Source organism: Rhinopithecus bieti, unplaced genomic scaffold (assembly GCF_001698545.2).
Source record: "Rhinopithecus bieti isolate Rb0 unplaced genomic scaffold, ASM169854v2 scaffold_71, whole genome shotgun sequence".
Lineage (NCBI taxonomy): Eukaryota > Metazoa > Chordata > Mammalia > Primates > Cercopithecidae > Rhinopithecus > Rhinopithecus bieti.
The window spans coordinates 457,630-483,501 of NW_016803101.1; the positions used below are offsets into that span (position 1 = coordinate 457,630).

The following is a 25,872-nucleotide window of genomic DNA, read 5'->3' on the forward strand; positions in this document are numbered from 1 at the left end:
AGTACCTCAGTTGAAAATGCAGAAATCACCAGTCTTCTGTGTCGCTCGCGCTGGGAGTTGGAGACTGGAGCTGTTCCTATTCGGCCATCTTCGAGGTCAGGATTTGAAGGCCATTCTGGTCAACGTGGTGAAATCCCGTCTCTATAAAAGTATAAAAATTAGCTGGGTGTGGTGGTGGGCACCTGTAAACAGCCCAGTTACTCGGGCGGCTGAAGTGAGAGAATCACTTGAACCCAGGTGGCATAGGTTGCAATGAGCCAAGATCGCATCATTGCACTCCAGCCTGGGTGACAGAGCGAGACTCTGTCTAAAAAAAAAAAAAGAAAGAAAAAAGTCATCAGAAAGCAGGCTAAGGATATGAATAGACAATTCTCAAAAAATATACAAATATCCAATAAGCAGATGGAAAATGCTCAGCATCACTAAGATGGGGGAAATGTAAATCAAAATCACAATGCCATACCGCCTCACTCCTGCAAGAATGGCCATAATCAAAAAAATAAAAAATAATAGATGCTGACATGGATGCAGTGAAAAGGGAACACTTTACACTGTTTGTGGGAATGTAAACTAGTACAACCACTATAGAAAACAGTGTGGAGATTCATTAAAGAACTAAAAGTAAATCTGTGGTTTGATCCAGCAATCTCACTACTAGGTATCTACTCAGAGGAAAATAAGTCATTGTACAAAAAGGATACTTGCACGCGCATGTTTATAGCAGCACAATTTGCAGTTGCAAAAATTGCAAACCAGCTCAGATGCCTATCAATCAACAAGTGGATAGGCCGGGCACGGTGGCTCAAGCCTGTAATCCCAGCACTTTGGGAGGCCGAGACGGGCGGATCACGAGGCCAGGAGATCGAGACCATCCTGGCTAACACGGTGAAACCCCGTCTCTACTAAAAAATACAAAAAAAAACTAGCTGGGTGAGGTGGCGGGCGCTTGTAGTCCCACTACTTGGGAGGCTGAGGCAAGAGAATGGCGTAAACCCGGGAGGCGGAGCTTGCAGTGAGCTGAGATCCGGCCACTGCACTCCAGCCTGGGCGACAGAGCGAGACTCCGTCTCAAAAAAAAAAAAAAAAAAAAAAAAACCAGTGGATAAAGAAAATTGGTATCTGAATACCATGGAATACTACTCAGCCACAAAAAGGAACAAAATTATGGCATTTGTAGCAACCTGGATGGAATTGGAGACCATTATTCTAAGTGAAGTAACTCAGGAATGGAAAACCAAACATGGTATATTCTCACTCATATGTGGGAGCTAAGCTATGATGATGCAAAGGCATAAGAATGATACATTGTACTTTGGGGACTCGGGAAAGAGTGAGGGNCTCCGTCTCAAAAAAAAAAAAAAAAAAAAAACCAGGGGAAAAAAAAATGGTATCTGAATACCATGGAATACTACTCAGCCACAAAAGGAACAAAATTATGGCATTTGTAGCAACCTGGATGGAATTGGAGACCATTATTCTAAGTGAAGTAACTCAGGAATGGAAAACCAAACATGGTATATTCTCACTCATATGTGGGAGCTAAGCTATGATGATGCAAAGGCATAAGAATGATACATTGTACTTTGGGGACTCGGGAAAGAGTGAGGGGTGATGAGGGATAAAAGACTACACATTGGGTACAGTGTACACTGCTTGGGTGATGGGTGCACCAAAATTTCGGAAATCACCACTAAAATATTTGTTCATATAACCAAACACCACCTGTTCCTCCAAAACCTATTGAAATAAAAAAAATTGCCTTCTGTACTGTATAATGTGAACTATATTGTAAAAACACTTCTTTTTATAGCATAAATTATTTAGTGCTCTTACTGTAATTCATTGAGAGTCAGCAGTTAGGAACTTAGACCATATGACTTTTGCTTCTTAAAAATTTAGAAGAATGCATTGCAGAATTATATTGTCATTTAGTATCACCCTTCAGATCAGTGTCTACACAAACATTTCTGTGACAAAGTAAAAAACCTTATTTGTTTATCTATTTATTTATTACTTTTTTGAGACAGAGTCTTGCTCTGTTGCCCTCTCGAGTTCAAGCGATTCTCCTGCCCCTGCCTCCTGAGTAGCTGGGATTACAGGCACGTGCCACTATGCCCAGCTAATTTTTTGTATTTTTAGTAGAGACAGTTTCACTGTGTTAGCCGGAATGGTCTCGATCTTCTGACCTTGTGATCCACCCGCCTCAGCCTCCCAAAGTGCTGGGATTACAGGCGTGAGCCACTGTGACCGGCCTATTTATTAAAATTTAATTACAATTGATTTTTGCTTTTAAAGGCTCTTTATCTGTCAAAAAAATTATTTTGTATCCTGAAATTTTCTAAAATAATGGACTTTTATATTGTTTATTTAAAAACAAGAACCTTTGACATATCATAAGTAACATTAGTTTCTCTTGATATTCTTGTGTTTAGCATTGTTGCAGTAGCTATGGACATAAAAAGAAATATAATTTAACAAACATGTAAAAAATACCCGTGTATGCTAGGCTGGCACAGTGAAGATAAAAAGAGTTCATTAAGATGAAAAAAGGCACAGATAAATAATTGCAAGATAGTTGGAGAAACGGAATACATATATATATATATTAGATATTGAAATGATGTATTATATTGAATATTATAGACAAAATAAATTTTACTGTTCTTTCATTCAACAGTGGCTTATTTAATTCATATAATACTTCAGTAAATTCCTTTAACTCAGTGTTCTGTATTATATGTTGATTGCCATATAAAGCTACTTAATTCTTTTTCATCCATTATTTAAGGAATATGATCGTTAACAAAAGGACTGTGTATTTTCATTATACTTTGTCTTTTGTCCGTGGGACTGTCACAGAGTATGTTTATAATGAGTGGTGTATAGAGTTAAACTTATATTGCCTTATATTTATATTCCTAGAAGTTGATGCATCAATAACTGATAGAAATAAATTTTACCTGGAGGATATTATGCTTTTATTCACTTTATTTCCAATTTATGTATAACTCCTAAGCAAGATCATTTTCAAATTCTGACTGCTACATAGATTTCAAAATTTGTCTTTAAACATTAAGGAACAAAATAACTAGAATGAAGCTCAAATTTTAGAACAATGTTTCCATGAGACAGTTCTTTATGCCGTAGAAAACCATTGGTTGATTACCTTCTCAGTCAATGTTGCTCTTCAGTGTTGAATTGTGTGTATTCTTATAAGGATAAAACATTTTAATTTGGTAAGACTAGCTAAATTTGCTTTTGTGCTTATGATGTAAAGACAAGATTTAAATTAACACCAACAGCAGAGGCTGTTAAAAATGTAGAATGTTATACTATGAATTTAAATAATCTTTCTGTGCTTGTCATTTTACATGGATAGTGTCATAAGACAAGTAATAACAGATTAAGACCTACCTAGCAGAGGGAAAACTAAATTACACGACTTTATTAAGGCATAAATAAACCTGTTAACCATTATCTGGAACACCAATTAGTAGAAAGAGCACTGACAATTTTATTTATCAACATTAAACACAATTATTAATTACAGGCCTGATGAATCTAGCAGTAAGCAGGCCATGTTGGATATGCTGGAACCTTAAGTCCATTATATGAGAAGGATGATTACCAAAATCCTGTGGGGAAATAAGTAATTGTAGTTGTAAAATTTTAATTGCCTTGGAATAAGGCAAATTATATTTTCTTGTCTGAGAATATAAATAGTATGGCATGAAGGTAACAAGCTTTGGTAGTTGTAAATAGAAAATGGATTTATGTTAGGTTTTAAAACAAAGAAAAGAGTGATGAATTTTTATTCATCACTGTTCCATGTGAATGGCATACTGTAAATACATGCAGATTTTTTTTTGATGTATTCTTTAGTAGGTGAGCTATTCTCTGAATTCCTTTTTTTCATAGTGAAAATAATGTGGGAAGGAACTTTTTGAATGAATTACTACAGGTGAATGGGAATTATATTAATTAAAAAATATTTTCATTATGTGATCAGCAGTGTTGTGAAACGAACAAGAGACAATTCACATTTTGTGCCTTTTTTTTCTTTTCTTCGAAGATCCAAATTCCAGAATTTGTGGACATTTACTCATAGGTGCAGCCAAGAATTCTTTTGCAAAACTCATGGATAAAATTAGTCTGGTAATGGAATGTATACCTCTGCACAGTAGCAGGAGTATTACATATGTAGAAAAAGATTCCCTGGTTCAGAGGCTGGCCCATGGACTTCATAAAGTAAACACACTGGCCCTGAAATATGGTTTGCGTGGCCATGTGCCCATTATGGTATGTATACACTTTCATTTAGTAGTAACCTAAGAACTTGTAGGTTTGATTTTGAATTAGCCTAATTTGTAGTTTAAATTATTAGTTGTACATGAATGTGTCTGGATTTTCTTTATAGTTCATGTAAAATTTTAATACGGTAAATAAAAGTACTTCCAAGTAAGTGTCCAAAATATCAAAATACAAAAATCATGGGCCAGGTGCGGTGGCTGATGCCTGTAATCCCAGTACTTTGGGAGGCCAAGGTGGGTGGATCACCTGAGGTCAGGAGTTCAAGACCAGCCTGGCCAACATGGTGAAACCCCTTCTCTACCAAAAATACAAAAATGAGCCGGGGGTGGTGGTGTGTGCCTTGTGCCTCTAATCTTAGCTACTCGGGAGACTGAGGAACGAGAATCGCTTGAACTCGGGAGGTGGAGGTTGTAGTGAGACGAGATTCTGCCACTGCATCCAGCCTGGCCTACAGAGTGAAACTGTCTAAAAAAAAAAAAAAATAATAATGAGGCATGACATTAGTGCTAAATGTACTGTTCTCTATAAATGCACTGCAACAGAATTGTGTGAGACCTAAACAGCTGTCAATTTCATTTTTAGCTATCTAGATTATTTCTTTTCTTCAGATGTTCATTTTTCATAAGTCAAATTGTTGGTCACATAAAAAATAAAGTTTTCACCTCTACGGTTCTATAATAGCTGGCACTGGTTTTTGGATGATTTGAGTTACATTTAATTTAGTAAAATGGTTATTGCTATTGTTAGTAAATCTGTAGTTACTGTTTATAAAATTGCTCTTGTTTAACAACAGAAAAGCACAGCGTCGTTGCAGAAGCAAATATTTGGATTTACACAAAGACTGCATGCTGCGGAAGTGGAGCGCCGCTCACTACGCTTGGAGGTCACAGAATTCAAACGAAGTGTGAATGAAATGAAAAAGGAGCTTGACAAAGCCCAGGGTCTGCAAATGCAATTAAATGAATTTAAGCAATCTGTAAGTATATATCATTTAGGAAACTATTGCTTTGGTGATATCTATTTCTTTATCTCTATATCCTTTTTTCCTTAACTTACGTTTGTTTTTTCAAATAATTCAAAACCCTATTAATAACATTTCTTTTTCTTCAGAAAACTTCCCTTCTAAAATGCCTCTAATTGCTGTTGTTGGTGGCAGGCAGGGGAGTGGGGAGAGAGATTTCCTCTCTTCTTTTTTTTTTTTTGAGACTGAGTCTCACTCTGTTGCCCAGGCTGGAGTGCAGTGGTGTTATCTCAGCTCACTGCAACCTCTGCCTCCCGGGTTTAAGTGATTCTCCTGCCTCAGCTTCCCAAGCAGCTGGGATTACAGGTGGCTGCCACCATGCCTGGCTAATTTTTGTATTTTTAGTAGAGATGGAGTTTCTCCATGTTGGCAGGGAGGTCTCGAACTCCTGACCTCAGCTGATCCACACACCTTGGCCTCCTAAAGTGCTGGAATTACAGGTGTGAGCCACCGCGCCTGGCCTCTTCCCTTTTTATATTGAATATTTTAAGTAAATTAGACTAGTATGAAATCAAATTGCTTTTCTAAAGAAATGTTCAATTTATCTAAAGTCCATCAATGACATATATGTATTATTTTAAAAAGCAGAAAATAGCTGAAAAAGCAAGGCCGTATGCCAAATACCATTAGATCAAGAACAAAATGTCTAAGTATGTGAAGCACAATATAATGCAGACATCTACATATTCTGTTTGCAGTTGGGATACTTACGAACATTGCTGTTTTTATTGTGGGTATGGAAACATAGAGTTAAAAGATTACCCTGAAACTTCAAGACTGTATACAACTTAAAACAGCTACTGTAACTTCAGTTTAAATGTGCTTTTAAGTTTATCTTTTGGTTAATTTGGAATTTACAGTTTTAACATTTGCAGTAACAGAGGCAGCAGCAGGTATAGTAGTTTAGTTATCAATCCTATGATAATGTAATTGTGCTAGTGTTAATTATTATTTCAAGTAGATACACCTTCAAAGGGCAGAGAGTTCCTATGAATTAGGCAGGTCAAGGAATCATGAAATACTCTTAAGCCATACGTTTCTTTTCAGTAAATGTCTCAAGACACCATAATTTTTCCTTCTCTTAGTTTTTTGCTCAGAGAAGGAAAATTTATGAGCTGAGCTGCTTCAACTTTTTTTTCTAATTATAAAAGTTGTAGAGGACAACCGTAAGTAAAAATACAAGAAAGTATTAAGAATAAAGTTTAGACTGGGTATGGTGGCTCATTCCTATTATAATCCCAGTGCTTTGGGAGGCTAAGGTGGGAAGATTACTGGAGGCCAGAAATTCAAGAGATAGTGAGACCCCATCTCTACAAAAAAATATATAATATTTATTTTTAAAAAGAGGAAAGTTAAAATCATTTTCATCTTACCACCCAGAATCAATCATTGTTGAAATGTGGATGCATTTTGTTCTCCACATTTCTTATGTATATATGTGCCTATGCATGCCTTTATGCACAATTGTAGTTTGGAATAATTTTGTACATACGGTTTGCATCCTGACATATAAATATATGTATACATGTATGCACTTAAAGTACTGTAATCATTTTCCTTTGTCATTTATTATTAATTTCATTTCAGTTAAGTGAATACTAGTGTGTCATGTGGATATATCAAAATTTGAGTATTTCCCTTTTCTGAGATATGTGATTTTTTCCATTTTTTGCCATTTTACTTAAATAATAAAGAGATGTTCATACTTTTAAAAACGAATTCTTTTGAAGCGTGTCTCTCTTTCCATTTGATTTGCTTCTGTATCATATAAACAGCTAAATGGGATATTGAGGTAGTCTACCAAAATGGACACAGTCATTTATGCAATTTGAGATTTAGAATATAGTCAACTGTATTTATATTTATATATATAAATATAGATAACTTATATATCTATGGCTTTTCTGTAAAAATTGGAAAATTCCGTTACATATGTTACTCGTGCGAGATCACCCGTGGCCAAGAATTCGCTAAATAGTTCTACACAATTTGATTTCCTAGTCCCATAGTTAAGTATTCAGAAAACGAGGTTTGCATCTTATCTTGTGGTTAAGTCTTAGAAGTAGTCAGCGAACTTAATTTCTAGATATCTGAGAGAGAGGTTGAAGAGTTTGAGGGAAGGTTGGTGGAAGGATGACAGATCCTCTTGTAAGGGCTTTTTTTCTGAATAACTGGTTTGCAGAAATTGTAGGAGTATGTTTGAGTGAATGTGACCTTAGTGTGAAGTGTAGGCAATAAAGAGATAGGATAATAATTGAGGAAAGAGGTACTTTAATTTTACTTTATTTTGCCCTTATTTTATTTTTTGAGATGGAGTCTCGCTCTGTCGCCCAGGCCAGAGTGGCAGTGGTGTGATCTCAGCTCACTGCAAACTCCGGCGCTGCCCAGGCTTCAAGGATTCTCCTGCCTCAGCAGGAGTTGGCACTTACAGTGCCCACCACCAGGTGGCCCGGCTAGATTTTTTGTATTTTTAGTAAGAGATGGGTCTTTCACATGGTTGGCCAGGCTGGTCTCATACTCCTGACCTCAGATTATCTCCCCGCTCAGCCTGCAAATGTGGCTGAGATTACAGATGTGGAACCACACGCAGGCCAGGTACTGTGAATTTTTAGATACTTGTCCTAACAATTATATAGTTATGAAGTAGGTGATCAATTTTTGTACCACATTTAGTGATCATATGACCATTAATGCAGACACACTGACCCTACAGCACATTACAGGCGTTTGACTCATTGTCTTATAATTAAATCTCACAATACTATTATATTAATTATAATATATAATAATTATTATTTCTAATTTATGGATGAGGATTTTGAAGCATGTAGAAACTAAGTAACTTGCCTGAAGTCGTATAGTTATTAATGGAAATGACAGAATTTGAACTTAGTTTATGTGGCTCTAAAACTCATGCTTTTATCCACTTCATGATAGTGGTTAATGTTGATACCTAGGTGTGTTAATAAAGGGTTGTTTTATTAAAAACATAAAAAATGAAAAAAAGATGCTATTTTCCTCTAAGAAAATTGGAGAGAGTGCCTGCAACCATTTGTCTCTCACTGATTTCAGACAAAGTATATTGGAGAGAATAAAATAGCTTCTTTATAGTTGGTCTAAAATTATAAAGGGAAACATCCTGCTCACCAAAAGCTATTTAGTACTTTAATGGTTTTAGAATACTATGTCCATCTACTGACAGTTGTTTTTTAACAGCTAACTTCCCCAGTCTCATGATCTTTGTTTGTTTATTAGCTCCTTACACTTGCTTTCACACACCATCTCTTTCTTATTCTGCATTGCTATGCTTGCTTGATTTTATTTACTTTACAGAGGAATAAACAGAATTGAGCCAGTCTCTGGGAGGGATGGATGGACAAGGAAGAGGCTAAAATTACCTGAGTTTTTAGATAAAGAGGAAATTTTGGAGGATTGTGAAGGGAACACACATTCTGCTAAACAGGGAAGTCCTGTGAAGTGGTGGGGATGGTGATGGAAAGATCTTATTCACTTGATGGTCAAGTGAATTGAAAAGGACAGAATGGTCTCATGGCAAGGAGTGGTAATTTAAAACAACACAATACATTAAAGATGGAAGAGGTACAAAAATATATGTTCACAAGACCCAGCGCAGAGAGGGATGTTAATAAATAGAAATAGAACTGGAGTGGTGAGAGGAGACTGTTAGATTTGATGTTTTGAAAGCTGAGGGTTTGGTTGTAATAGCCCAATGTGGAGAGTTCGGCAACTGTTTAACAGGGAGTAAAAAGTTGAATATTCTGTACAATCTTAGCACTATACAAATATCAGTGACATATTAGATATACCTTTTACTAGGTGACTCTTTGAAAATGAGGCAACTTTCCTCTGTGCCTTGTGATCATTCTCATTAATTTATATTAACTTAGGTAAATTATCAGACATCTGTTTTTATGCTACACTATTGGCTTTTAAAATTTCTTCAGTGTTGAGAAATGCACTCTTAAATTGTTGAGGAATGCACACTTAAAAAGAGAAGTAAGAGTTTTAAAAGACAGTTGCTTCATGGAAGTGGCAGGCAAGGTACCTGCTGACAAAATAAAACTGAGTGCTTATGTATTATAATATAGAAGGACCCATGTAATTGATTTATCCTAAAACTTAGTTTCAGCAAAAGTCTTTCTCTTTGTATGAACTGCATGCTTGCTGTTGTTGGCCCACGAGGAAACTGTGAGTATGCACATTTCTATTTTGTCTTATTTGTCAGAAAATAAAAGACAAAGTCTGTATTCAGTTACAATAATTACTAGATGCTTAGAATCAAAAGGATGTTTTCCTGCTTTTCCTCTCAGATTTTTTGAAATTTCAAATCAACCTGCTTTATATTTGTGGTGAATGATATTAATACACTTCAAATCCTTTTTTACAGTGGGAAAGTTAGAAATTTTAAATAGGTACATGTATACCTTGTGTATTTAAGTGGCCTGAATGGTTCCCTTGAGTTTTCCATGTATATTTCTCAGGTTATCTACCTTTTGTGAAACCTTCCTCTTTTTTACACTTCACTATGTCTCTGTTGTTTGTCGTATCTAAGTTTCATTTGTTTAAATGTTTTGAACAGGAGATAATATAAACTTGTCTTGCCCTGAATTCTACATCCTTGTCTAGAACTGTCATTAGTTATTCCAGAGCAGAGTACTGTGCCCTCCAAAGCAGGCACGATATCGTAAAAACCATGTTGTGTATTATGGTGTGGATTTTGTTGGCAGATGTTTATATATGAATATTCTTTCATACAACAAATATTGAACACTCACTGAGGACCAGGCACTCTTCTCGGTTGGATGAAAAGCTAAATGAAGTCCCTGCTTTGTGGAGCTACACCTTTATATGTGTGGTTGGTGGCAGGGTATGGACAGGCAATAAAAAAAGTGAGATGAATTTAGATAATGACAGTGGCTGTGAAGAAAATAAAACAAGATGGTATAAAAGTGTGCGTGGGAGTTGGAGAGGTGTAGACATGTAAGACCTGCCTAGGAGAAGACATTTGACTGGGGAGACCTGAATAATAACATACACTGAACACAAACTTTTAGGTGATCAGTTAAAAGCCAAGGAAGTTGTTAAAGGTTTTAATTCCCACAATCATAATCTTTATAAAAAGTATTCATGTATGAAAACTTAAACTGAGCATCATGGATTTATTTGGAATTTCAAATGAGTTTTCTAAGATTTTATTTGACTGAAAATGAAAACTAAGTATGGCTATTGTGCTTTAAAATCACAGTAGTATTTTATCTTGACTTATGCAATTAAGAAAAGCTAATTGTATTTTTTTGATGTATCAAATGCCTAGAAATGTTTGTTTTATATTCCTTTAGTTCTGACGACAAAATAATAACAATGCAGTTAGCTTTATAGCTGATTCTCCCCCCTCCCACTTTTTACAGAAATTGATCACCCATGAGAAGTTTGAAAGTGCATGTGAAGAACTAAATAATGCATTACTTCGGGAACAGCAGGCACAAATGCTATTGAATGAACAGGCACAACAACTACAGGAATTGAATTATAGACTTGAATTGCACTCCAGTGAGGAAGCTGACAAAAACCAAACTCTTGGAGAAGCTGTTAAGGTAAGAGAATAAAGGGATATTTGCATAAAGGAATATTTTATCTATACGTGGATCTTAGAGGGAATTATATCTCCTGAATAGGAATAGATCCCAAGATGTGAAATTTTATTCTATGAAGATAGAATGAAACATGGTTCTAAGACCTCAGTTATAAGCCTGCATTCGTATGTATTGAGAAGGTAAAAGTAGGCTTTACTTGCTTGTTGAAAACAAAGTGAAGATCTTTTCCAGTAATAATAACAATTATTATTAACAGTAAAATTAACAGTAAATTTTTGTTTCTTTTATCTTCCTTATTTCTTCCTCTCTTCAGAGTTTTCCTTTTCTTGTTTTGTACCCAATGGACTTTGGAAACTCCACGCATCTTTTGGATTCTGGAATGTTTTGGTCTGGGTCTGATTCTTATATAAGTACATATTTGGGGAGGAGGGAGGTTTAGTTAGAAAGAGTTCTGTCTGTCATATATTTGTGGTAAAGGTATTTCAAAGGAAAAAGAGAAGCTATCATTTAAAAGTTGAGAAAATTTCATTAATGGATTTAGGACTATAGTACTTTCTGGAAATGTTGCCTACAAAGTATAATAGAATTCTAGTTTTTGATTATAAAACTTGTGGATATATCACTAGTGAGATTATATACGTTGGAATGGAACTAAATCCAGGGAAAACAACAGCGATATAGCCTCTATATAGGATATCATACTTAATACAATTAATCAACTCAGTGTTGGTATTAACTTATACAAATATATCTATTTTTTCTGATATCTTAATAATACTATTATGATCAATGATTAAATAGCCAAAATTTATTGTTAACTTCCTGTTTTTCAGGCACTATACTAACTACTTTAAAACACTTCTGTACTCGTCACACAAACTGTATGGGATTATTCCTGTTTTATAGATGAGAAAACAGATGCAGAGAGGTGACATAACTTACACATTTCTTAGTAAGTAATGGATCTAGGGAGTCAGATTTCCATCCATCTTCCTAACCACCACATCATATGTTCCAGCGTCCATTTGCCAGGCTTGGTGTTACTGTCGCTACATGAGTTATTCATTTTAAACTACCTCTGTGAGGTAGGTACTATTGTTATGATTTTGATTTTTTTTTTGTTTGTTTACATTTAGAGACTTCAATAAACTTGCCCAGGGTATCCTGTAAATGTTGAAACTGGGATTTAGTTTTCAGAAAATTAGAAAATTTGAAATCTAAAGCAAGAAAATACACATGAATTTAAAGAGGAAAATATAGATGTCCTTTAAGAAGAGGAAAAAATGACCAGGATGGTATTAGTATTTTAGAGTATATTTTTCCAAATATATGTATTAAATTGAACCATTTGAAATTGCTATTTTTATAAGTGAAAACTAGACAAATGCCAGCAATTTCAAATGGCTCAACCTAATACATATTATTTTTCTTACATAAATGAGAACATACTTATATACTGTTTTGAAACGTACTTGTATTACTTGGTATTAGATTGTATTACGTATTGTACTTGTGTTACTTAGTAATAGATTGTGAGCATTCTTGCTTACCAACTGATATGACTGTGAATTTTTTTTCACATTTTTTTACACAAGTAATAAATATTTATTGTGGAAAATAAGAAAATATAGATAAAGAAAATTAAAATAATCTCAAATCATATCACCTGATATATCCAGCATCAACATTTTGATATATATATTCCAGACTTTATGTTTTACAAATATAGAAATATAACTGAATATAGGTTAATAAAAATACAATCATACTATTATACATATTGTTTTTTACTTACTTTCTTCAAACACCATGTCAAGGATTTCTTTCTATGCTAGTAAGTATAGTGGTATTTGTCAGGCCTTTGAGCCGAAGCTCAGCCGTTGTAACCCCTGTGACCTGCACACATACGTCCAGATGGCCTGTAGGAGCCAAGAAGTCTAGAGCAGCTGAAAAACCACAAAAGAAGTGAAACAGCCAGTTCCTGCCTTAACTGATAACCCACCTTACGACGTTCCACCATTATGACTTGTTCCTGCCCTACCCTAACTGATCAATCATGACATTCTTCTCCAGGACGATGGATCTCATGATCTCACCACCATGCACCTCCATGACCCCCTCCCCTGCTGACAACAGATAACCACCTCTAACTGTAACTTTCCACTGCCTACCTGAGTCCTACAAAGCTGCCGCTCTCCTGTCTCCCTTTGCTGACTCTCTTTTCAGACTCAAATCACTTGCACCCAAGTGAATAAACAGACTTGTTGCTTATACAAAGCCTATTTAGGTGGTCTTCTATATGGACACGTGTGACAGTATCATCACTTCATGGCTGGTTGAATTCTTTTGGATGTATATTTTTTCTTGTTATTTTTAACTGATAAATAATTGCATACATTTAGGGTATGTTTTGATGTTTTGCTACATGTATGCATTGTGGAATGTTCAAATCAGGCTAACATTCATCTTTTCACATACTTATCATTTCTTTGTGGTGAGAACATCTAATATCCACTTTTTGTTTTTTTTACCATTTTGAGATATACATTATTATTATTAACTATACTTACCTTTCTGTACAATAGATCACCAAAATTTATTCTTCTTGTCTAGCTGAAACTTTGTACCCTTTGATTAACATTTGTCCATCCCCACTCGCGACTTCTAGTAATCACTTCAATGTACTGTATGTAATTTATTAACCTAATTTGATATTATAGATTTGGATTTATCCCAGCTTCTTCCTCCTCCTTCTCCTCCATCTCTTCCTCTTCCTTCTCTCACTCCTTTCCCTCCTCTTCTTCCTTTTTTTCTCTTCTGCTTCTCCGCCTCCTTTTGCTATTATAAGTAAGTATTAAGATGAACAACCTGGTATCTAAATGTTATGCACGTATCTGTGATTATTTCATCAGGATGAATTCTTAGATGAGGAATTACTAGGTCAGAAACCACATACATTCAAATAATGTACATATTATCAATTGGCCTACAGTACATCTCTACTGATTACATTCTCTCCTAAGATATATGAGAATTGCACCTTTGGCCTTACCTGGCTATTACTGTTTAAAACATTTTTGACAATTTGATAGATATGTCCTTGTTACTTTAATTTGTATTTCTTTTATTATTAGTTGAGTTGAAAACTTTTATAAGTATATTGGTCATTAAACAACATTTTTATGCTTCATGTCCTATTAATAGATAATGTAATTAACTGTGCTTTGGAAATGCATCTGTGTCATATTGAAGTCTTTTTCTCTGTTACAGTTTGTGTTTAGGTATAATATCTTCCAGCAGATAAAGAGATGTTCATGTTAATTTTTTTAAATTGCCAGTAGCTTAAATATTGTTGTCAGGAGTGGAGAATTGTTTAATTACTATCTCTTAATTAGAACTAGCAGGTGGTAATGTGAAAATGCTCTCTTGTGGGAGGCAACATGGTTCAATGGAAAAAGCACTGGCCTTGGAACAAGTATTCCTGAATTCAAATCCCAGCTCTGTTGCTTGGGCAAATTACTTAACCTTCTGAGCCTCAGTTTCCTCTTCTGCAGAAATAAGGATAGTGATACTTAAGTTATAGGATGTTTATGAGAATGAATTAAGATTCTATTTGAAAAACAAGTGTATGCTTGTTAAATATTCTGTTGTGTTTTCAGTAATGCTTTAAAAAATAGTTTTAAAATATGTTGTATGCATAACTTCTTTTAAAAGCAAAGTATATTGTTTCTTCTTTTAAAACAAAAGAGGACCATGAGTGGAAGATGTGGATACAGAAGAAAAAACAAATTATCTATGATTTATAATCTGAAAGCAATCACTTAACATTTTGGGAATTTTGTTTTAAATCATATCTTTTTTTTTAAAGACAGGGGCCTCACTCTGTTGCACAGGCCACGACCTCCCAGGCTTAAGTAATTCTCCTGCCTCAACCTACCAAGAAGCTGGGTCTACAGGCACATGCCACCACACCCAGCTAATTAAAAACATTTTTTTTTTTTTGTAGAGATGGAAACTCCCTGTGTTGCCCAGTCCTGGTCTCAAACTCCTGGGTTCAAGCGATCACCTTGTCTTGGCCTCCCAAAATGCTGGGATTACAGGTGTGAGCCACTGTGCCCAGCCTAAATCATTCCTTTATATGCAATAGTTTTATAAATAATACTTTAGACTGGATCTTCAGAATGGCCTTTTGTTTTAATACAGCTAAATCTTGGATTAGACATTCCCTGCAATAAATGCAGTGCATTAAGACGTAAAGGAAATCTCCAAGGACAAAATAAACGACAATATTTTCAAACGTCAGTATGTGGAAATCAAAGTTAACACTGAGTAGATGCTAGGTTTGTCCTGGAGGCAAATACAGGTTGAGCATCCCTAATTTGAAAATCCAAAATCCAAAATGCTCTAAAATCAAACTTTTTGAGCACTGACTTGACACTCAAAGTAAATGCTCATTGGAGCATTTTGGATTTCAGATTATCAATTTGGGATGTTCAGCCAGTAAGTATATAAATAATGCAAACATTCCAAAGTGCAAAAATATTCAAAATCTAAAATACTTCTGGTCCTGAGCATTTTACATAAGGGATGCTCAGCCTATACCAATATTCATCCTGGAAATAGGAGACTCAGCTTTGGGTTCTACCGGCAGATAGGAGCTTGAACCTAAAGCTCCCACATTAAGAAATTGCTTAATAACCTGAAAGGGATAATCAGTAGTATTCCATTGTTCTAGGCAAAAGCTAAGGCAAAAGTCTATCTTGATAAAGGCTTGCCTAATCTAGTTCCTTCAGAAGCCCCCAAAGAGTAAGATCAATGAAGTAACTGACACATGAATAGGTAGACATATATTAATATTTTTTTTTTTTTTGAGACAGAGTCTCACTCTCTTCCCAGGCTGGAGTGCAGTGGCCGGATCTCAGCTCACTGCAAGCTCTACCTTCCAGGTTCAAGTGATTCTTCTGCCTCAGCCTTCCAAGTAGCTTGGACTACAGGTGTGCGCCACACCTGGCTAATTTTGTATTTTTAGTAGAGATGGTGTTTCACCATATTGGCCAGGATGGTCTCGATCTCCTGACCTCTTGATCCGCCTGCCTTGGCCTCCCAAAGTGCTGGGATTACAGGCGTGACAGATAGTATTAATCTTACATGCAGTCACATTGCTAAACTCTTTTGTCATTTCTAGTGTTTTATCTATACTGTCTAGGGCATAGACAGTAATATTAATCTGATAGTGATAATTTTGTTTTTTGTTTTCAAACCTTATCCTTTTAGGTTTTTTTTTTTTTTTTTTTTTCTCCTGCTTTACTGGCTAGGATAAAGTGTTGGGTGGAGGTAGAGGTGGTAGGCATCCTTATCTTGTTTCCAGTCTTAAAGACAATCTTTCTAAGATTTCTTCATTAAGAGGAAGTTTGATGTAGGTTTTTAGTTGATAATCCTTGTTGGGTTAGGGAAGTTATCTTCCTATATTATGCATAATTTAAAAATCATGTGCCGGGCACAGTGGCTCACTCCTGTAATCCCAGCACTTTGGGAGGCTGAGGTGGGCAGATTGCCTGAGGTCAGGAGTTCGAAACCAGCCTGGCCAACATGGTGAAACCCCGTCTCTATTAAAATACAAAAATTAGGCGTGGTGGCGAGCACCTGTAATCCCAGCTACTCGGGAGACTGACGCAGGAAAATCACTTGAACCTGGGAGGCAGAGGTTGCAGTGAGCTAAGATGGTGCCATTGCACTCCAGCTGAGTGACAGAGTGAGACTCTGTCCACTGACCTTACCCCCCCCCCAAAAAAAGAAAAATCATGAATGGATGTTGGATGTTATGAAATACATTTTATGCATCTATTTAGATAATCATATGACTTTTCTCACTTATTCTGTTGGCATGTTGCATTATATCAGGTAATAGCAAACTGTGATTTGTGTTTGTACAGCCCATGAGCTAAGAGTGGTTTTTACATTTTTAAGGGATTATAAAAAATAAAACCACAGAACAACATGTGATACAGATGGCATGTGGTACACAAAGCCTAAAATATTTCGTATCAGAAGTTTGCTGATGCCTGGGTTATATTTTAGTATTCTAATGTTAAACCAGCCTTGTATTCCTGAAATAAACCCAATGTAGCTGTGATGATTTTTTAAAAATACATTGCTGCACCCAATTTCTTAATTTTTCACTTGGGACTTTTCGATCTATGGTTTTAATTGGAATTGTCTTGTAATTTATCTTTCTCCTACTGTCATTATCACTTTCTTGAAATCAGGATTTTGCTGATATGAAAGGACTTCTCTTCCCACTCCAAACACAGGAAGCGGTGTCTTAGTGCATTTTGTGCTACTATGACAGAATAGCACAGATGGAGTAATTAAATAACAGTAGAAATCTATTTCTCTAGGTTCTGGAGGCTGGCACCAATATCAAGGTACTGGCATCTGGTGAGGACCTTCTTTATCTGTCATCCTATGGCAGAAGGCAGAAGGGCAAGAGAGTGCTTGCACACTCTAGGGGAAGGAAGTAGGGAAGGGGGCCAAACCCATCCTTTTATAAGAAATCCCATTTCATGGGTTAATTTATAACTAACTCACTCCCACGATAACTGTATTAATTCATTTATGATGGCAGAGCCCTGATGACCTAATCACCTCTTAAAGGTCTCACCTCTCAGCGCTGTTGCATTGGAGATTAAGATTTTAACACATGAACTTCGGCAAACACATTCAAACCCTAGCAAGTGGAAACTAGAAAAAATATAACAAATGCATTTTGGGTTATAGCCAAGCTTAAAGAGAGCAAAATATTTAAGTTCTAGAAATAAAGAGGACCAAAACAGCAAGTGATGAGCACTCAACACCAGATGAGAAGGAGCTGAAGTCTAATTAGCTCATTGGAGTGTGCAAACCTAGCTGGAGGCCAGAGTTGATAATAATTACATTAGGGAAATCTAGGCTTTAAGCCTCAGAGAATAGGAAAGATCCACCTATGTAAAACTAGGCATCTGGAAGGGCTGCCCTACTGTGAAATGTGGATGAGAAAATCTCTGCCTAGCAGCTGCATGAGAATTTGACATCTACTCAGGGCTGTGGGTAGGAAAAGTTACTAAGGAAACTGGAATACAGGCCTGTGCTACACATAAATACAGGGTCTTAGTTTACACCTTCATGATCCAAGTACTGTTTAGTTGAGATTTAATCTTTAAAATGGTACAGTCCAGTCATCAGTGTGACCTTGTAGAAGGGAACGTGAAAATGTTCAGTAGGGATGTTTCTGCGTTTCAAAGAATACACTCAAGACTGTTATGAAAAATTCAGTATTTGATAATAGGATTCAATATTACTAATCACACAAAAATGAATTGCACATCAATTGAGAAGATTTACACTTTAGGTGGTAGAAATACTAGAAGCATTGAAATCAGCTAAACGGATACCTTAAGGGTTTTTTTGAGCGTTCTAAGAAATAAGGTGTGAATAGAAGTTATAAGATAAGACATGAAAATATAGTCATGGAGATTATTAACTCAGTGAACATTGAGTAGACGTTGATGAAATATATTAGCAAATTGGAAGAAAGCTGAGGAAATAATACATAATGCTCTCCAGAGGGACAAAATGATGGATAATAAGAAATTAAGAGGAAAGAAAAAGAGAATGAAATATTTAATAAAAGAATGAAAGCAGAGTACCATAAGCACCTATAAACATAGTAATGAGATGACAGAATAACTAAGACAAGAGAAAGTCTTTAAAGTTAGGGGAGTAAAAGGATTACTTAGAGAAGAATAACAATTAGATCCTAAGAGTAATGACTTAATTCAAAATAACTTCATTGAGGTATAATTATAACAATATGTACACTTTAAATATATAGAGCTCAGTGCCTTTTGACAAATGTATACATTGTGTAACTACCACTACAGCAGTCTGAGCTCCCTCCTCAGCCCTGGGGTTGGGGAGGCGGAGTGCAAGGTGGGCCAAGTCACACCTGGCAAGTATGTCCTCAGGCAATGGGCACATTTGTGGAGTGCATAGTGGTCTGAGCTCCCTCCTCAGCCCTGGGGTTGGGGAGGAGCATTGACCGGGTGCAAGACGGACCAAATCAGACCTGGCAAGTACAGCCTACAGCCTATAGGGGAGCCTACAGATTTCCCTATAGCAGTCTCAAACATCAGTGCTAAGGGAGAAACCAGTGGGTGACCAGCAAGCATCCAAAGGTGTACTGAGGTTGTATAGTAAGTGTGAGTTTTTGAGAAACTGCCAAAGTCTTTTTCAGAATTGGCTGCGTGATTTTACATTTCCATCAGCAGTGTATGAAAGTTCCATTTGCTTCACATCCTGGTGAATACTTGGCACTGTCTTTATCTGTTGTAATGGGTGTATATGGTATATTTTTTGCATTTAATTTGCATTTACCTGATGATTAATTTTGTTAATTATCTTTTAGTGTACTTAGTCATTCATATATGTTCTTTGTAAAATATCCGTTCAAACCATTTGATATTTGATTGATTGATTGATTTTTTTGAGACAAGGTCTCCCTTTGTCACCCAGGCTGGAGTGCAGTGGCGCTATCATGGCTCACTGCAACTTCTGCCTCCTGGGCTCAACTAATCCTCCCATCTCAGCCTCTCAAGTAGCTAGGACTACAGGCGCATGCCACCATGCCAGCTAGTTTTTGTAGTTTTTGTAGAGACGGAGTTTATGTTGCCCAGGCTGGTCTCAAACTCCTGGGCTCAAGGAATCCACCTGCCTCAGCCTCCCAAAGTGCCGGGAATATAGGCATGAGCCACTGTGCTTGGTCAACATTTAATATTTTAAACTTTGGGTTCTTTGTTTTATTCAATTGTAAAAATTCTTTCTATATTCTATATATAGATTCTTTTTTCAGATATATATTAATAATATTATCTTTCAGTCTTTGGTTTGCTTTTTTGTTTTCTTAACCGTATCTTTCAAATAAGAGTTTTACGTTTTGGTGAAGTATCCGTATTCTAACTGTTACTGTTGTAGTTGATGCTTTTTCTGTTTCATCTAAGAAATGTTTGCTACTATGATGTGAAAAGATTTTACCTTTTGACAATTATATGAGTTAATTTTTTTGTTTTGTTTTGTTTTTTGTTTTTTTTTTTTTTTTGAGATGGGGTTTCGCTCTGTCACCCAGGCTGGAGTGCAGTGGCCAGATCTCAGCTCACTGCAAGCTCCGCCTCCCGGGTTCACGCCATTCTCCTGCCTCAGCCTCCCAAGTAGCTGGGACTACAGGCGCCGCCACCTCGCCCGGCTAGTTTTTTGTATTTTAGTAGAGACGGGGTTTCACCGTGTTAGCCAGGATGGTCTCGATCTCCTGACCTCGTGATCCGCCCGTCTCGGCCTCCCAAAGTGCTGGGATTACAGGCTTGAACCACCGCGCCCGGCCTATATGAGTTAATTTTTATACATAGTGTGGTGTAAGGGTTGAAGTTTATTTTTTTCCAAATAAATATTAAATTGTTCCTGTGCTATTTAAAAAATATGATCCTTTTTCTATTGAATTACCTTGGCCCCTATATTAAATCCTCTGTGTGTGTATATGTGTTTGTTTCTTTATTACTGGACTCTGTTGCTGTTTCATTGATCTATATGTCTTCCTTTATGTTAATTGCTTTGCCTTTATAGGATGCCTTGGAATTCATATTTTTAAGGTGCTGTAAGTCCTTTAACTTTGCTCTTTTTTTGAAACTGTATTTGCTATTTAGATCTATTGAATTTCTGTACAAGTTTTAGAATCAGGTTGTCATTTTCTTGTAAGACATTAAGTTTATTGATACAGGCTTTATAATATTCCATTATTATATTTTTAATTCTTGTCGGATCTGTTGCAATAATTCCTCTTTCAGTCCTCATACTGGTAATTCGTATTTTCTCTTTAGTTAGGAGTTTATTAATTTTGTTGTTCATTTTAAAAAAATAAGCTTTGGCTTTGCTGACTTATTCTATTTTATTCTATTATAATATTCTGTTATTTTTATTATTTCCATTTTTTTTTTTTTAGTTTTAAAATTTTACTTTAAGTTCTGGGATACATGTGCAGAACATGCACGTTTGTTACATAGGTATACGTTTGCCATGGTGGTTTGCTGTACTTAACAATCTGTCACATTTTAGGTTAGTTTAGCTCTTCTTTTTCTAGTTGTTAAGGGATTAGCCTATTAGATCAGGAATCAGCAAAATGTGACCCACAGGTCAAATGTAGCCCACTGTCCATATATAAAGTTTTATTGAAATGCTACTATGCCCGTTTATTAAAATATTGTCTGTGGCTGCTTTCTTAACTACAGTGGTAGTTTTAAGTAGTTGCAACAGTGACCACGTGGCTCACAATGCCTGAAATATTTACTATGTAGTTTTTACAGGTATTGAATATTTTTTAGAACTTTATAAAGTCTCTGCTATTGGCTTATTAGGTATTTCTCTTTTTTATTTTTAGGGGCTGCTGTAGTGTTTATATCTCTTTCACGTATCACAGTCTATTTAAAAATAATATACTACTTTATGTATAATACAAAAATCTTACAACACTATACTTCCATTTCTTCTCTTTCATTCTCTTTGTGTTGTTGTCATAGATTTCAATTTTACATGTCTTATAAACGCCATACTATATTGTTATCATTTCATCTTTTAATAGAAAATTTGATTTTAAAGAAATTGAAAAATAAGAAAACAGTTGTCTTTCATCATTGCCCATGTATATACCATTTTGATGCACATTTCCTTTATAAAGACCCTTGTTTCCATCTAGTGTGATTTTCCTTCTGCTTGAGGAACTCCCTTTAACATTTCTTGTGATACTTGTCTTTATTTTTGAAAGGTGTTCAGTATAGATGTCTATGTTGACAGTTTCTTTTAGCACTTTAAATATGTTGTTCCCTTTTCTTCTGGTTTGCATTGTTTCTGACAAGAAATATGTGTTCATTTTACCTTTGTTTGTCTCTATGTAATGTGCCTTTTTTTCCCCTCAGGTTTTGTAAAGGTTTTCTTTACAAATTTTAATTTTTACTGTTTGTGGGAACATAATAGGGTATATATATATTTATGGGGTACATGAGATATTTTTGTATAAACCTTCAACGTGTAATAATCATATCATGGTAAATGGGGTATCCATCCCTGCAACCGTTTATCCTTTGTGTTGCAAACAATCCAGTTATACTCTTTTAGTTATTTTTCAATGTATAATTAAATTATTACTGACTGTAGCCACCTGTTGTGCCATCAAATACTAGGTCTTATTCAGTCTTTCTGTCTGTCTTTTTGTACCCATTAACCATCCCGACCTTCCCACACATCCCCACTACTCTTCTCTGCCTCTGGTAGCCATCCTGCTACTATCTATCTCCATGAGTTCAATTGTTTGGATTTTTAGCTCTTCCAAATAAGTGAGAACATGCGATGTTTGTCTTTCTGTGCCTGGCTCATTTCACTCAACATACTGACCTCCAGTTCCATCTTTGTTGTTGCAAATTACAACATCTTATTATTTTTTATGGCTGTATGATACTCTATTGTGTATAAGTACCACATTTTCTTTATCTGTTGATGGCCACTTAGGTTGCTTCCAAATCTTGGCTATTGTGAACAGAGCTGCGACAAATGTCGGAGTGCAGATATCTCTTTAATACACCGATTTCCCTTCTTTTGGGTATATACCCAGCAATGGGATTGCTGGATCATATGGTAGCTCTATTTTTAGTTTTTTGAGGAGCCTCCAAACTGTTCTCCATAGTGGTTGTACTAATTTACATTCCCACCAACAGCATACAAGGGTTCCTTTCTTTCCCTTGTACATCCATTTGTTACTCCCTGTCTTTAGGATAAAAGCCATTTTAACTGGAGTAAGATGATATACCTCATTGCAATTTTGATTTGCATTTCTCTGCTGATCAATGATTTTGAGCACCTTTTCAAATTTGTTTCCTATTTGTATGTCTTCTTTTAAAAAGTGACAATTTACATCTTTTGCCCATTTTAAAATCAGATTATTAAATTTTTTTCCTGTAGAGTTGTTTGAGTTCCTTGTATTTTCTGGTTATTAATCCCTTGTCAGAGGGGTAGTTTACAAATATTTTCTTCCATTCAGTGGGTTGTGTCTTCACTTTGTTGATTGTTTCTTTTGCTGTGCGGAAGCTTTTTAACTTGATGTGGTCCCATTTGTCTGTTTTTTCTTTGGTTATCTGTGCTTGTGGAATATTGCTTAAGAATTTTTTGCTCAAACCAATTTCCTGGAGAGTTTCCCCAGTGTTTTCTTATAGTAGTTTTATAGTTGGAGATGTTAGATTTAAGTCTTTAAGCCATTGTGGTTTTATTTTTGTATATGACGAGATAAGGTTCTAGTTTCATTCTTCTGCATATGGATATTCAGTTTTCCCAACACCATTTATTGAAGAAACTATCTTTTCCCAAGTTTATGTTCTTAGCACCTTTGTCAAAAATGAATTCACTGTAGGTGTGTGGATTTGTTTCTGGGCTCTCTATTCATTCCATTGGTCTATGTGTCTGTTTTTATGCCAGTACCGTGCTGTTTTGGTTACTGTAAATTCTGTAGTATAATTTGAGGACAGGTAATAGGATTCCTCCAGTTTTATTCTTTTTGCTCAGGATAGGTTTGGCTATTCTGGGTCTTTTGTGGTTCCATGTAAATTTTAGGATTGTTTTTTCTATTTGCATGAAGAATGTTATTGGTATTTTTATAGGGATTGCATTGAATTTGTAGATTCCTTTGGGTAGTATGGACATTTTAACAATATTGATTCTTTCAGTCCATGAACATGGAATATATTTCCTTTTTTGTTTTGCACCCTTTTCCATTCTTTCCATCATTGTTTTATAGTTTTCATTGTGGAGATCATTAACTTATTTGGTTAAGTTAATTCCTAGGCATTTTATTTTATTTTATTTGTGGCTATGATAAATGGGATTACTTTTTTATTGTTTTTTTCAGATTGTTTACTTTTGGCATATGGAAATGCTACTGAATTTTGAATGCTGATTTTGTATCCTGCAGCTTTAGTGAATTTGTTTATCAGTTCTAATGGTTTTTTGGTGGAGTTTCTAGGTTTTTCCAAATATAAGATAATATAATCTGCAAACAAAGATAATTTGACTTTTTTCTTTCTAATTTGGAGGCCCTTTATTTCTTTCTCTTGTTTGATTGCTCGAGCTAGGACTTCCAGTACTATGTCATGTAACAGTGGTGAAAGTAGGCATCCTTGCCGTGTTCAGATCTTAGAGGAAAGGGTTTCAGTTTTTTCCTTATTCAGTATGATACTAGCTGTGGGTCTATCATATATGGCTTTTATTATGTTGATGTATGTTCCTTATATCCCCATTTTTTGAGAGTTTTTTTAAAATCATGAAGGGATGTTGAATTTTATCAAATGCTTCTTTCAGCATCAATTGAAATGATTATATGGTTTTTGTCCTTAATTCTGTTTATATGGTGTATCACATTTATTTGCATATGTTGAACCATCCTTGTATCCCTGGGATAAATCCCACTTGGTCATGTTGAATGATCTTTTTAAATGTTGAATTTGGTTTGCTAATATTCTGTTGAGGATTTTTGCCCCAATATTCATAATAAATATTGGTCTTTAGTTTTCTTTTTTTGATGTGTCTTTGTCTGATTTTGGTAAGGTTTCCTTTTTGTTATTGGTTTCTGAAAGTTTGATTATGACAAATGTTGGTGTGGTTTCTTTGTGTTTTTCCTGCTGGAGGTTCATTGAGCTTTATTTGTTTTATTTTATTTTTAAATTTTAATTAATTTTTTATTTTCAGCTTTTAAGTTTAGGGGTACTTGTGTACAATGTGCAGATTTGTTACCTATGTAAATGTGTGCCATGGTGGTTTGTTGTACAGATCATCCTATCACCCAGGTATTAAGCCCTGCATCCATTAGCTATCCTTCCTGATCCTCTCCCTCCTCCCAACCTGCACCCTCTGATAGACCACAGTATGTATTGTTCTCCACTGAGTGACCATGTGTTCTCGTTTAGCTCCCACTTATAAGTGAGAACATGTAGTATTTGGTTTTCTGTTCCTGTATTAGTTTGCCAAGGATAATGGCCTCCAGCTCCATCCATGTCCCTGCAGAGGATATGATCCCATTCCTTTTTTTGGCTGCATGGTATATTCCATGGTATATATGCTTGACATTTTCTTTATCCAGTCTGTCACTGATGGGCATTTGGGTTGATTCCGTGTCTTTGCTATTGTAAACAGTGTTGCAGTGAACATATGCATGCATGTGCCTTTATAATGGAACAATTTATATTCCTTTGGGTATATACCCAGTAATGAGACTGCTAGGTTAAATGGTATTTCTTGTTCTTGGTCTTTGAGGAATCGCTATACTGTCTTCCACATGGTCAAACTAATTTACACTTCCACCAACAGTATAAAAATATTCTTTTTTCTCAACAACCTTACCAGCATTGGTTGTTTTTTGAGTTTTTAGTAATAGCCACTCTGACTGGTATGAGATGGTATCTCATTGTTTTGATTTGCATTTCTCTAATAATCAGTGATGTTGAGCTTTTTTTCATATGTTTGTTTGCCTCATGAATGCCTTCTTTTGAGAAGTGTCTGTTCATGTCCTTTGCCCACTTTTTAACAGCGTTGGTTGTTTGTTTGTTTTGTAAATTTAAGTTCCTTATAAATGCTGGATATTAGACCTTTGTCAGATGCATAGAATTGCAAAAATTTCTCCCATTCTTAGGTTGTCTGTTTACTCCACTGATCATTTCTTTTGCTTTGCAGAAGCTCTTTAGTTTAGTTAGATCCCATTTGTTAATTTTGCTTTTGTTGCAATTGCTTTTGGTGTTTTTGTCATGAAATCTTTGCCTGTGCCTATGTCCTGAATGGTATTGCCTAGTTTTCTTTTCTGTTTTT

General features: G+C 35.6%; 1 protein-coding gene across 4 annotated transcripts in view; it reads left to right on the forward strand.

The window, feature by feature from the left end:
• Positions 1-25,872, forward strand: part of CCDC171 (coiled-coil domain containing 171) — a 399,071-nt gene that overhangs the window by 209,748 nt on the left and 163,451 nt on the right. For all 4 annotated transcript variants that reach the window (XR_001889029.1, XM_017891142.1, XM_017891322.1 and 1 more), the window contains 3 exons: positions 4,073-4,299; positions 5,105-5,287; positions 10,762-10,947. Coding sequence is in view for 3 of the 4 variants with exons in the window: in XM_017891142.1 (XP_017746631.1) it covers positions 4,073-4,299; positions 5,105-5,287; positions 10,762-10,947 (596 nt within the window). In the remaining variant the exon portion in view is untranslated. The remainder of the gene's footprint in view (positions 1-4,072; positions 4,300-5,104; positions 5,288-10,761; positions 10,948-25,872) is intronic.